Here is an 11,572-nt window from a genome sequence, read left to right on the forward strand (position 1 = left end):
TTCCAATTTTCCTATAATTTTTTTAACTTTTTTTTTTTTTAATAATTACACTTTCTCCAACATTTCTCCTTCCTTACCTATTCATCTCCCCACTACCCTCAACCTTAATATCACTATTCATCTTTTCCTTCATCTTCTTTTATTTTGTTTCTTCTGTGGGGGCATTTTTTGCTTCAAAGGAAACTCATTTTACCAAACTTGTGATACTCTAATGCCATTGGTTCATGCCTTATAAGGTGCTAAGAGGAAGAAAACCCTTCCAATGTGGGACAAAAGCAAAAATTTGCCTAAAGGAGTACTCATGAGTTTCCTTTTAATCAAAAAATGCCCCAACATCTTCATATTCACATCATCTTACTATAAATTTTTCATTTTCTCTTCTATTCTTTGCATAATTTTTCCTCACAAAAAGGTTCTCTCTCTCTCTCTCTCTCTCTCTCTCTCTCTCAATATTTTTCGGAGTATTTTTTTTTTCCAAAATCTCTACTTTAAGTTGATAAATTTTTGTGTTCAATATAACTCTACTTTGGGTTGATGTGATTTAGTTTTGTGTTTTAAGTTTTTTTGTTCTTTTTATTGTTAAATATTATCCTATTGTGTTATAAAAATTAAAGGTAATATATATGAATATTATATATATTATTCTATTACATAACATGATTTGGTAATTTAGTGCTTATTATTATTATTATTATTATTATTTTACATTTTTTTTCATCTTATTTTATTCAATATTTAAACTTAGTCACATCCTCCTTATAATTAAATTATTTATATTTTTTTATTTTAAAAAATTAAACATATAATATTTTATTTAAATTCAAATAAATAAAATTGTACTCATTTTTTTAACATTTACACTTTCTCCATCCTTTCTCATTCCCTTTACATTTTCATCTCCCCACTACCCTTTATCTTAATATCACTCTTCATCTTTCTCTTTATCTTCCTTATTATTGTACTCATTTTGTTTCTTCTTATTATCATCATTTTAGTATAAATTTGGCATTCTCTCTTCCATTACATGCAAAATTTTTCCTCACAAAATTTTTTATTTCTCTCTCAAATTTTTGGTGGTTTTTTTTTTTTTTTGGCATCTCTTTAGGTTGATAAATTTTTGTGCTTTTTAGAACTCTACTTTAGGTTAATGTGATTTAATTGTGTTTTAAGTTTTTTTTTTTTTTGGTTCACTTTGATCGTTAAATTTTATCATATTGCATTATAAAGAATTAAAGACAATATGTAAGAATGTAATATAATTATATTACATAGCATGATTTGGATAATTTGGTCTTTATTTAGAGATAATTAATTTGGTGTTTATTGTTATATTTTTATTTTTACTTTTTTTTTCTTCTCATATTATTTTATTCAACATATTGCATCATAAAAAATGATAAAACTAATTAGCCACATCATTATGGAGTAATAGTCTATGATTTTACGTGTATATACATATATATATATATATATAAACACACACATCTATGGTTATACGTATATATAAAGAAATGTAATATATAGAGTTTATATATGTAAAGATTCACATTAAATAAATAATATATATATATATATATAAAAGGTTTAAGAAAAAGTATATGTAGGGTTTTTATTAACTTAAAAGATAATGAAAAACCAACTGTTGATAAATAATAACTAAAACAATAATAATATCATGCGCAACACGCGAGTTTGCGACTAGCGATTATAATACTTGAACTACATGTAATATTAAGATTACCTTACTTGCACTACAAGTAAGATTAGATATAAGAAGATGGATTGAAGTTCTATTACATACTTGAGACTTTATTAAGATTGGGTCTTGATACTCTAACATCACTCTCAAATTAAAGGTGGAAATTTGAAGGCATTTTGAATTTGGAATGCGAAGGGAAGTGTGACAATGTAGGACCATACTAAATGTAGAATGTATTGAGCTAATGTAAAGAAGTTTGTATGAGATAGTTGTTGACAACATTGAATGAAAATGTTTGGGGACAACCGGATAAACGAAGGTAGGAAGAATATTATTGTGGGTGGATGGATTTATTGGTGATCAAGGATGGATAATATGACTAGAGGATGGATGCACCAGTGGTCTAGGGGACATCAATTGAGAAACAGTGGCTTGAGGCTAGAATACATGAAGCAATCACCAATGGTAGTTGTATTCAGCCACGAACAATAGTTCAAGGATGATGACAGTGATGACTATAAGAGAGTGACATCTTTTTTCTAAAGAACTCAGTTAAGGATAGCATGATGAGAGCCAGAAGACATTGGCAAAAAAATGTCGTCATTAATTGTGAGGTGAGCGATGGAGTTCGGTGGTGATTCCTTAAGTGGTGTGTAGATCAACTTTAGATCTATCAAATGGTGTGGTTTATGACTCAAGAAGATGCTCAGAAGGCCTAGATCTTCAAAGGGAAGTGCCTGAACAATGATGTGAGAGAGAGAGAGAGAGAGAGAGAGAACACAGAAATTAATGTGATTTGGCATGAGATCCAATGCTCACAATAGAAAGCCTTTAAAGAATATAACATTGTTATATTGAATTATTTATTTCAATAAAACCAATACATGATATATGATATGCTTAAACGAATACAGATCTTAAGAAAAAAGAGAAGTTGCATAAACAATGTGAAAGAACCACTAGACAAAGGCTTTATTCGAGAAAGCATTAGCCCTTGTAGTTCTAGCCCTCCCAAACCTTTAAAAAAGAGGGTTCTTGGAGGATGTGTGTTGACAACATAGCCATCAACAAGATCACCATCAAATACAGTTTTCTCCAAGATGATTTGAGGAGTGGCTACCACTATATTAGAATTGAACCTAAGGATGAATAGAAGACAATCTTCAAGACTCAATATGGTCTTAATTTTAAATAACTGGCCATGCCATTTGGACTAACCAATGCCCTTAGTACATTCATGAGAGTGATGGCGTAGATGAGCCATTATTAGCAGTCATTGTTATGGTCTAGTTTCATAACGTCTTGGTGTACAAGGACTTGGAGGACCACTTGATGCATTGTAGAATGGGAATATGACTTACTACCCTGGCTACATGTTGAAAGATGGCTTCCTTTTCAAAGGTGTGTAGCTGTGTTTTTAAGTGTTCTTTGAGAAAGAAGTTAATAATGAAGCGGCATAACTTGATGAACTTTGGAAGAGACAAGATATTAGAGCTGCTGTAGGAGGAATAATATTGGCCTAAAATATCAAAAGAATGTTTGAAGGCATGTTAAAAATGCCATGTGTGCCAAAAGGTGCAAAGAGAACCGCCAATGCTAGAATTTACATTCCTCTTCCTATTCCTACTAGTGTTAGGATTATACACTACAAAAAAACACGGTCTATTGCGGTAGATTCAAACCGCTGCTAAAAACACTTAAACCACCGCTAAAGGCACATATATTTTATCATGGTAGTAATTGAAGATACTCAAAGATGGCTCAGTCATCCCTTTGCAAGAATACTGTGAATGCTTCTCACATTGTTGAATTCATCTATAGAGAAGTCTACAAGTTCCATAGGAGTGCCCTCTTCAATTGTATCAGATGGGGAAGCTAAGGCCTTGTTTGGATTTTTTTTTTTTTTTTTTTTTTTATCACTCATCACTTCTCACTCAATTTGCGTCACTTATCACTCATCACTCATCACTTAAAATACCCAACTCCCTACACTTCATCCGGTTTGGCACCATCACTCAATATTTTTCAACTGTTTGTGGGCCCCGTACTTGTCACTTGGTGCAGCTTTTACCTTCTTCTTTTTTCTTTTTTTTTCCCTTCAACCCCCAATACCCAAACTCACCGAATCCAGTGAAAAAAAAAATCTCAAAAACCCCAACTCATCGTCAATTTCAAACCATGCAAGTTTCAACTTTGTGTACTTCCTTTCTATAGTATTCTCTCTATTCATCTCCACCAGATGTGTCATAACATCACATCCAGTGGTCAAAGTTGGTTATCATCCTTCATGGACATTAGATAATACCTTCAGCTATAAACACATCATATTTCACTCACATCATCTATGCTTTTCTTGTGCCCAACAACACTACCTTTAAGTTCAACATATCAAGTTCTTTTCGATGGGTTACTTTTGTTTTTTTTTTTTGTTTTTTTTTTTTTTAAACAAAAACAAAAACAAAAACCCAAACTCACCAAACCCAGTGAAAGAAGAAGAAAAAACCAACAAACCCAGAAAAAACCCACACCCAAACCAGCAAGCAACCCACCGATTCAAGACTAAAATTCAAACCGTCCTTCAACACCGAACTCAGACCGATTCAAGCAACCTACCCCTTTAGCCCTGTTTCTTGTTTTTTTTTTTTTTTTTTTTTAATGGGTATGAGATGAGAAAGGCGAAAAGGAAGAAAAAGAAAAGAAAAGAAGAAGAACAAACTGAGATGAGAAAGGCGAAGTGGAAGAAAAAAAAAAGAAAGAAAGACCGAACGGAAGAACAGAGGAAGAAGAAAGAATAGTGGGAAAAAAAAAGTGAGTCAAAAGTTGTGGCTGGTGGGTCCTTTGGTGTATGTTTAATTACGGAAATGCTATTGAAAACAGAGTAATGAAAACTGAAAATAGCTAAAATATGTTTTCAGTTTCCATAACTCATAACTCAAAAATCAGAGAATTGAGTGATATAAATAAAAACTGAAAACAGAGTTATGAAAATCTAAATGGACTTCTCAACCATGGGTCCCACCATTTTTTAATTATGAGTTATGGAAACAAAGTTATGAGTTATGGAAATCAAAAATCCAAAAACCCCTAAGTTCCTAACTTATTTTTAGAAAACATTGTGAAGGAAGATTGACACTGAACTAAGTTATAGCACATCTTTCCATTCACAAACAGAGGATCAAACTAAGTTAGTGAATAAAATTATGGCAACTTGCTAAGATATTTGATTGTTGAGAATCCAAGGGGCTAGGAAAGGATTCTCCTTTTGGAAAAAATTGCTTATAAATCCTCTGTCAACAGGACAATCCAAGCTACACCCTCTGAAATGGTGCGTGGAGCAAGGCCTTTAAGTTATCTGGACTTCACTCCTTTGCTACACTTTCAAAAGACTAGTGCGAAAGAAGCTGAGATGACAGAGTTCATATAGGAGGAGGAGGATTGAAGCAACCAATGATAGATACAATGCAACAGTTGACAAGCACAAAAGACAGGTTGTTTCAAGGCTGGGGATCTAGATTAGGCTGTATTGTCTGGTGAAAGGAAGCTTGAAGGAGTTTATATAAGCTCAATGACATGAAGACCTCGTTATAGATTCTTCAGAAAGTGAATGACAATACACTCAAGTATTGCCACCACATCAGCTTTGCATCTTCAACATTTTTAATGTCAAGCACCTACTACCTTACCATACAGAGGGTTCCTGCTCTTACAGAAACCAAACTTGTGGGCAAGTTTTTCTTTAGTGGGAGAGTCATGATATAGTGCACTTGCTGGCAGCTTAGTCATGGTACAACCCATATTGCTAATTTGATAGCAACTTGTGTTAAAGCTGCGTGCCAGATTTATTAATTTCCTGTTAAATTACTGATTCTCCCACAAACTTAAGCTATTAAAAAATGATAAACTTAATCATTCAACCACATACTTTTAACATTCTCCCTCGTGTATGGGCTCAAACTTCCTTTTAATAAGTTAAGTCATATGTGGGATTTTAAATGGGAGGCGGAGTGGAGGAGACATGGATTAAACTCAGGATTTCCTTCTTTGATATCATATTAAATTATTATTTGTTCTAAAAACTTATGTGTAATTGTATTACTCTTGAACACAAAGCCTTGCCACGTGTGTATAAATTCTATTAGCTGATATGTTAGTTAATTAAGTTAGTTTGTTAGCTGTTGGTTGTTTGTTACTTTTATAGTTAATTACTACCATGATCTGTCACTATATGTAGCAAGAGTTTAAATGGCCTAGTCTTGTAAATAGGTTTTTGATGATTTCTAATTGATTACGTATAAGTGAGATATTAAATTCTGAGAGTTTTTCTCCATGAGCTTGTTAGTCTTGCATTCTCGATTATGCAACTTGGTTTTCAAAGCTTTAGGCCCCGTTTGGTACACTCACTCAAACACATATTTTCAGATTTTAAACAACATTATATGTATTTTCATACACTTTTTCACTCACACATATTTCTACATATGTTTTTAGTTTTTAAGTGCATGTACCAAACACTCCCTTAGTTTGACTTTTTTACTGTAAAATGCATCCTTGCGTACTGAATTCTGCATCACTCGGCAATGCTCCTATTTTCTCATGATTTTAGATATTAAGGTCACATGAATAATGGCTTATATCCCACCTTAAAAATTGTCACTTATAGCAAACCAAAAATGCCCTAAAAAATTACCTATATATTCACTTAAGTGTTTCCCACTCATTGCATTGTTCTTACTATTTGTGAGTATCATGTGAGTCACCTACTTATTTTATTTAACTTTTTACCTTTTATTTAGGAGCTTATGCTAGTGCTTAGCATGAGAAAAGGGGGAGGGGGCAAGGCCCAACAAATTTTAAAATTTTATATATTTTATACATTACAACTTTCTTAAATATTAGTTACTAAGATTATCTACTGATCCCCAAAAAATAAAGAGATGGCCACTCCAAAAAAGAATTGATAAGCTAATTCAGTGGTTTAGAAAAAAAAAAAATAGTTGTACAAATGCCCCTTTAAAAAAAATATAGTTTTTAATATAAAAAAAAAAAATTCTAATTTTTAACCACAGAAAAAAGTATTGCAAGAATAATTTTTCTCCTTTTTATGTTTTCCTCTCTTATACGGTTATTGAATCTAGTGTTCAATTTCTTACTTAGTTTAATCTGTCTTCATTGATATATTGGTTCCACCCAAAAGTTTTTATTAAAAGCGACTTTCTCTCGGAGATTTTTTATTTATTTTATTATTATTATTATTTTGCAATAAGCCATGTGTTGTTATCGACTTTTTAAGTTTAATTTTATGACAATACTAAATCTAGACTCAAAATGTTAGGTGAAAAACTAAACAGAGGAATTTTTAATGTTAGGAATAATAGTACTCGTAGAATAAGAGAGGTTTTTAAAAAAATACCATAAAATGATAAACATGTATTAGGTTGAATGTGTGATTCATTCAGAGCATGGACAGGAAGATTTTTTTTTTTTTTTTTTTTTTTGGGTGTGTGGGGGACATATCTATAGCAAATGGGGGGGGGTTAAAACTGGAGTAAAAGTTTGTGTTTTGGTTTAACCCAAAAAAGAGCCAAAACAACAAAATACAGTATATGTAAGGGTTTTCTTAATAAAAAAAGAAAAAAAAAAGAAAAAGAAAGAAAGAAAAGGTTTTATTGGAGCTTTGCAGTTCACGTTTCTCCGACATTGACTAGAACGAGGTAACCTCTTTGTCCTGAGGAGTTACTTTTCTTTTTATCTCAGTCAATACTCAATAATTAATCAAAGAAAAAAAAAAGTAACAGAAAAAGTGTGAGACACGAGAGAAGTAAAAAAAAGAAAGAAAAGAATTTCATCTTCAAAACCCTTTTATTATAAGGGATTTCTGTCTTTAACCCTTTGGCTATTTGGTTTCAAAGTCATCACACAACACAGACACAGACACAGACACAGTCACGGTCACAGTGCCCTTTCATACCACATCTCACTGCTCTTCTACTTCTCAGTTCTCAGGCAACTCTTCCTCGTCTTCTAAACTGGTCACCGTCAAGAAGATTCAAGAGCCTTACCCTTTTGAACACTGAAAGTTTTTACATTGCCCAGAAAAATAATGTGTATTCCATTGGCCAAATTTTTGGGTCCCATGTGTGCCTAAAACTAAAAGTATTCAATCCCAGACCCATTATTCTCAACCTCAATCCCACTTAAAAATAACAAAAAAAAGACAACCTTTTTCTTCTTTCTTTATAGCCCAATTTTTTTGTAAACCCAATTCTTCACTTGATTAGGTCATAACCTCATAACTCTTATTCTATTCAAGTAATCACCGGTCTCACATATGTAAAACATGTTATGGGCCCAAAAAGTGAGAGCTTGGGATATTTCTGGGATGCTCATGTCTATATTCTTCGGCGGCTCTCTTGAATTTCTGGAACTTTGACTGTCTTTTCAGGTACCAAACTCTGAATATACTTCTTTTTTAGTGTTCCATCTTGAATTTATATTTTGGTTCATAGGTATCTCTGTCTGAGATTGAAACTTGAAAAAACTGCCAATATTTTGTACCTAATAAATGTTGAAATGTACTTCAATATTTTGATTTTGCATCCATTACTATGGCTGCAAGTGGTAACTGTCTTTAATTCTTGTTTCTCTTAGTCTGCATATTAATGCTTGGTCTTGGAAATCTTGACACTACCCACTTTTTGTTTTGTTGAAATTAGTAGGTTTAATTGCTTTAGCATTGTATGAAATATATAGAGCAGTTGAACTGATAGTTTTCGTTTCTTTTGTTCTTCTCTAAGCATATTCAGATATGCTTAAACAGGATATGTATATACTTGAATTTCCTTTCCTGCTATGTATCTCTATTGGGTTTTTGCTACATTCCCTGGTGGTTGGGCAAATTCCCTTGGGCTCAAAAGTTTCTGTAGTTGACAACAACTTTTGGGTCTCATCCAATGGTGATTTTGCACTTGGATTCTTTAACACTTCAGATCAGCCTAACCAGTATAGTGTAGGAATCCGTTTCAATTCAGATTCTATTCCAGTTAGCAAAAGGGAGGTGGTGTGGGTCGTAGGAGCTGATGTCACGGTCGCTAATAAGTCTTATTTTCAGCTTAATCAGTATGGAGAACTGGTTTTGTTTGATTCCTTTAAGGGTCAAAATGTATGGACTAGCCAAACAAGCATGTTATCTGTTGTCTCAGCTGATCTTCGTGATGATGGAAATCTTATCCTACTGAACAGAAAGAAAGATGTTGTTTGGCAAAGTTTTAATACTCCGTCTGACACGCTTTTACCAGGACAGACCTTATCTGTTCTTCAAATACTTCGAGCTGCAAGCAGTAATTCTATGTCTAGTTACTTCAGTCTCTATGTAAATGCTTCAGGTCAGTTACAACTAAGGTGGGAAAGTCATGTTACCTATTGGACAAGTGGAAGCCCCATAAGTTCAAATATCACTGCTTCCCTTACCTCAAGTGGAGCGCTGCAAGTCCGTGACCAAAGATTGAAACCTGTTTGGTCAGCGTTTGGAGAAGATCACGGTGACGTTGTACAATACCGGTTTCTTAGGTTGGATGTTGATGGTAATCTTCGGTTATACTCATGGGTAGAAGCATCACAGGCTTGGAAGTCCGTCTGGCAAGCTGTTGAGAATCAGTGCAATGTCTTTGCAACCTGTGGAGAAGGTGGCATCTGCGTCTTAACTGCAGCAGGGTCCTCTGACTGTATATGTCCTTTTAAGGTTACAACAGACTCTAACTCAAAATGTGTGGTTCCATATCGGGAAGATTGCAAATCAATTTCCAACATGGTTAGGCATAATCACACCAATCTATATGGGCTATATCCAAAAGGTTATTCAGTTATCCAACCCAGTTTACATCAATGTGAAAGCTTGTGCCTGAATGATCCAGATTGTACAGTTGCAACATTTGCAAATAATGGAACTGCACAATGCTGGCTGGAGAAAACTCGATACGTCACCGGTTATTCAGACCCCTCCTTAAGTTCAGTATCTTTCGTCAAGACATGTTCAGATCCTCGGGCTGTTAATCCTAATCTCATGGTAACCTCCCCTGCACAATCTTCACCCATTCGGTCTTATGAATTTTGCATTCCTTGCCTAATTGGAGTTGCCTCAGGCACATTAGTTGTTTTTATTTTAATTCAGTTGGGAGTTGTTTTCTGCATCTACCGAAGAACCTCTAGTAGGAAGAAAGCAGCTTTAGCTTACACACATAACTCAAGGGGTTTAATTGTGTTATCCTTCTCTGAAATCAAGGACCTCACTGAGAATTTCAAGCACCAAATGGGGCCAGAGATGTTCAAAGGTGTGCTATCAAACAACCGACCAGTAGCAATCAAATGCCTGAAAGCAAACATAGAAGAAAGAAAATTTCGTACTGTAGTTTCAAAACTAGGAAGCATTCATCACAAAAACCTTGTGAAGTTGGAGGGCTATTGTTGTGAAGTAAGTCACAGGTTTTTGGTTTATGAATATGCAAAGAATGGTTCTGTGGAGAAATATGTTGAAGATTCTAAATCAAGTAAGATGCTGGCCTGGAGAAAGAGAGCTGACATATGCTTAAGTGTGGCAAGGGCTGTTTGTTATTTGCACACAGGGTGTAGGGAGTTTGTTAGCCATGGGAATTTGAAATGTGAGAATGTTCTTTTGGATGAAAATTTTGAGGCCAAGGTCACTGAATTTGGGCTTTGGAGAGTAAATGCAGAGGCATCAGGCTGTGGATTTTCTGCAGAAAGAGATGTGATGGAGTTTGGCAACATGGTGTTGAGATTGATAAGTGGGTGTCGAGATGTCAGGGACCTTTGTGAGTGGGCTTATAAGGAATGGATGGAGGGGAGGGCAGAGAATGTAGTAGATAAAGCTATTGATGGTGGGATAAATTTGCAGGACCTGGAGCGTGCATTGAGAATTGCATTTTGGTGTCTTCAAAACAACGAACGTATGAGACCTTCAATGGGAGAGGTGGTGAAGGTGTTAGAAGGCACATTGACAGTTGATCCCCCACCTCCTCCTTTTTCTTGCCAGAGGCCACTAGAAATAGAAGAGGTATTGGTGTAATGCTTGGAATCAAGAGTCAACTGATCTTGTGGATGTTCTATTCTCTGTCACCACCCCCCCCCCCCCCCCCCCCCCCCAACACAAACATTTTCCATGTATAGTAGGACTAACAATGCAGGATGATGACCATTTGAACTGTAACTGTTTGAGATAGCATATGCCAAAATTTTTTTTCTTTTTTCTTTTTTTTCCCCCAAAACTGATGTGAGGCTCTGAGATATTGTGAGGGAAAGGAATGCGTAATGAGATTTGCCTGCACGTTAAGCACACATTGCAAATTTTTTTTTTTTCTTTATAATTTTGATTTTTCTTGCATTTTGGATTAGGTAGTCGATGTAGAGATTTGTTTTCAGGGTATCTTTGTGTCAAAGAGTAAGGCTCTGTAAGTTTTATGTCAGTTTGTGATGTGGCTTGAGTTATCTATGTGGCGGGGCGAAATTAGGAATTTTGATTTGAGGTGGTGAATTATAATATTGATATATCAGAAAAGCAAAATTCAAAATATATATGCATACAACAAAAATCAATTGGTATTTTGATATGATGATAAAGAACAATTATTATTAAGCAGACATCATAAGTTTAAAAATTATATCAAAGAAAAAAAATTTATGTATACATAAATTTACACACATGTAATAATAATAATAATAATAATAATAATAATTTAAGAGAAGTTATTGTTTTTATCAACTTTAATGAATATTCACAAGTAGATGTATAGGAGGGGGAGGTGCGCTTCAAAGAACAAACATGGCACACCATAAAGGATGCTATTATCACAAGTTACCCAA

At 34.2% G+C, this 11,572-nt stretch overlaps 1 protein-coding gene across 2 annotated transcripts; it reads left to right on the forward strand.

Moving 5' to 3' along the window:
• Nucleotides 1–7,520: 7,520 nt before the first annotated feature.
• On the forward strand, nucleotides 7,521–11,047 carry LOC112013004 (G-type lectin S-receptor-like serine/threonine-protein kinase SD3-1). Of its 2 annotated transcripts, none has more exons than XM_024045387.2 (2): nucleotides 7,521–8,141; nucleotides 8,494–11,047. In XM_024045387.2, the coding sequence occupies exon 2, from the start codon at nucleotides 8,505–8,507 to the stop codon at nucleotides 10,776–10,778; it is 2,274 nt and encodes a 757-aa protein (XP_023901155.1). In that variant the 5' UTR covers nucleotides 7,521–8,141; nucleotides 8,494–8,504; the 3' UTR covers nucleotides 10,779–11,047. The 2 variants fall into 2 exon arrangements, with proteins under 2 accessions (XP_023901155.1, XP_023901156.1); XM_024045388.2 differs by having other exon boundaries at nucleotides 8,503–11,047.
• Nucleotides 11,048–11,572: the final 525 nt, after the last annotated feature.

Source organism: Quercus suber, unplaced genomic scaffold, assembly GCF_002906115.3.
Source record: "Quercus suber isolate HL8 unplaced genomic scaffold, Cork oak 2.0 scaffold_315, whole genome shotgun sequence".
NCBI lineage: Eukaryota > Viridiplantae > Streptophyta > Magnoliopsida > Fagales > Fagaceae > Quercus > Quercus suber.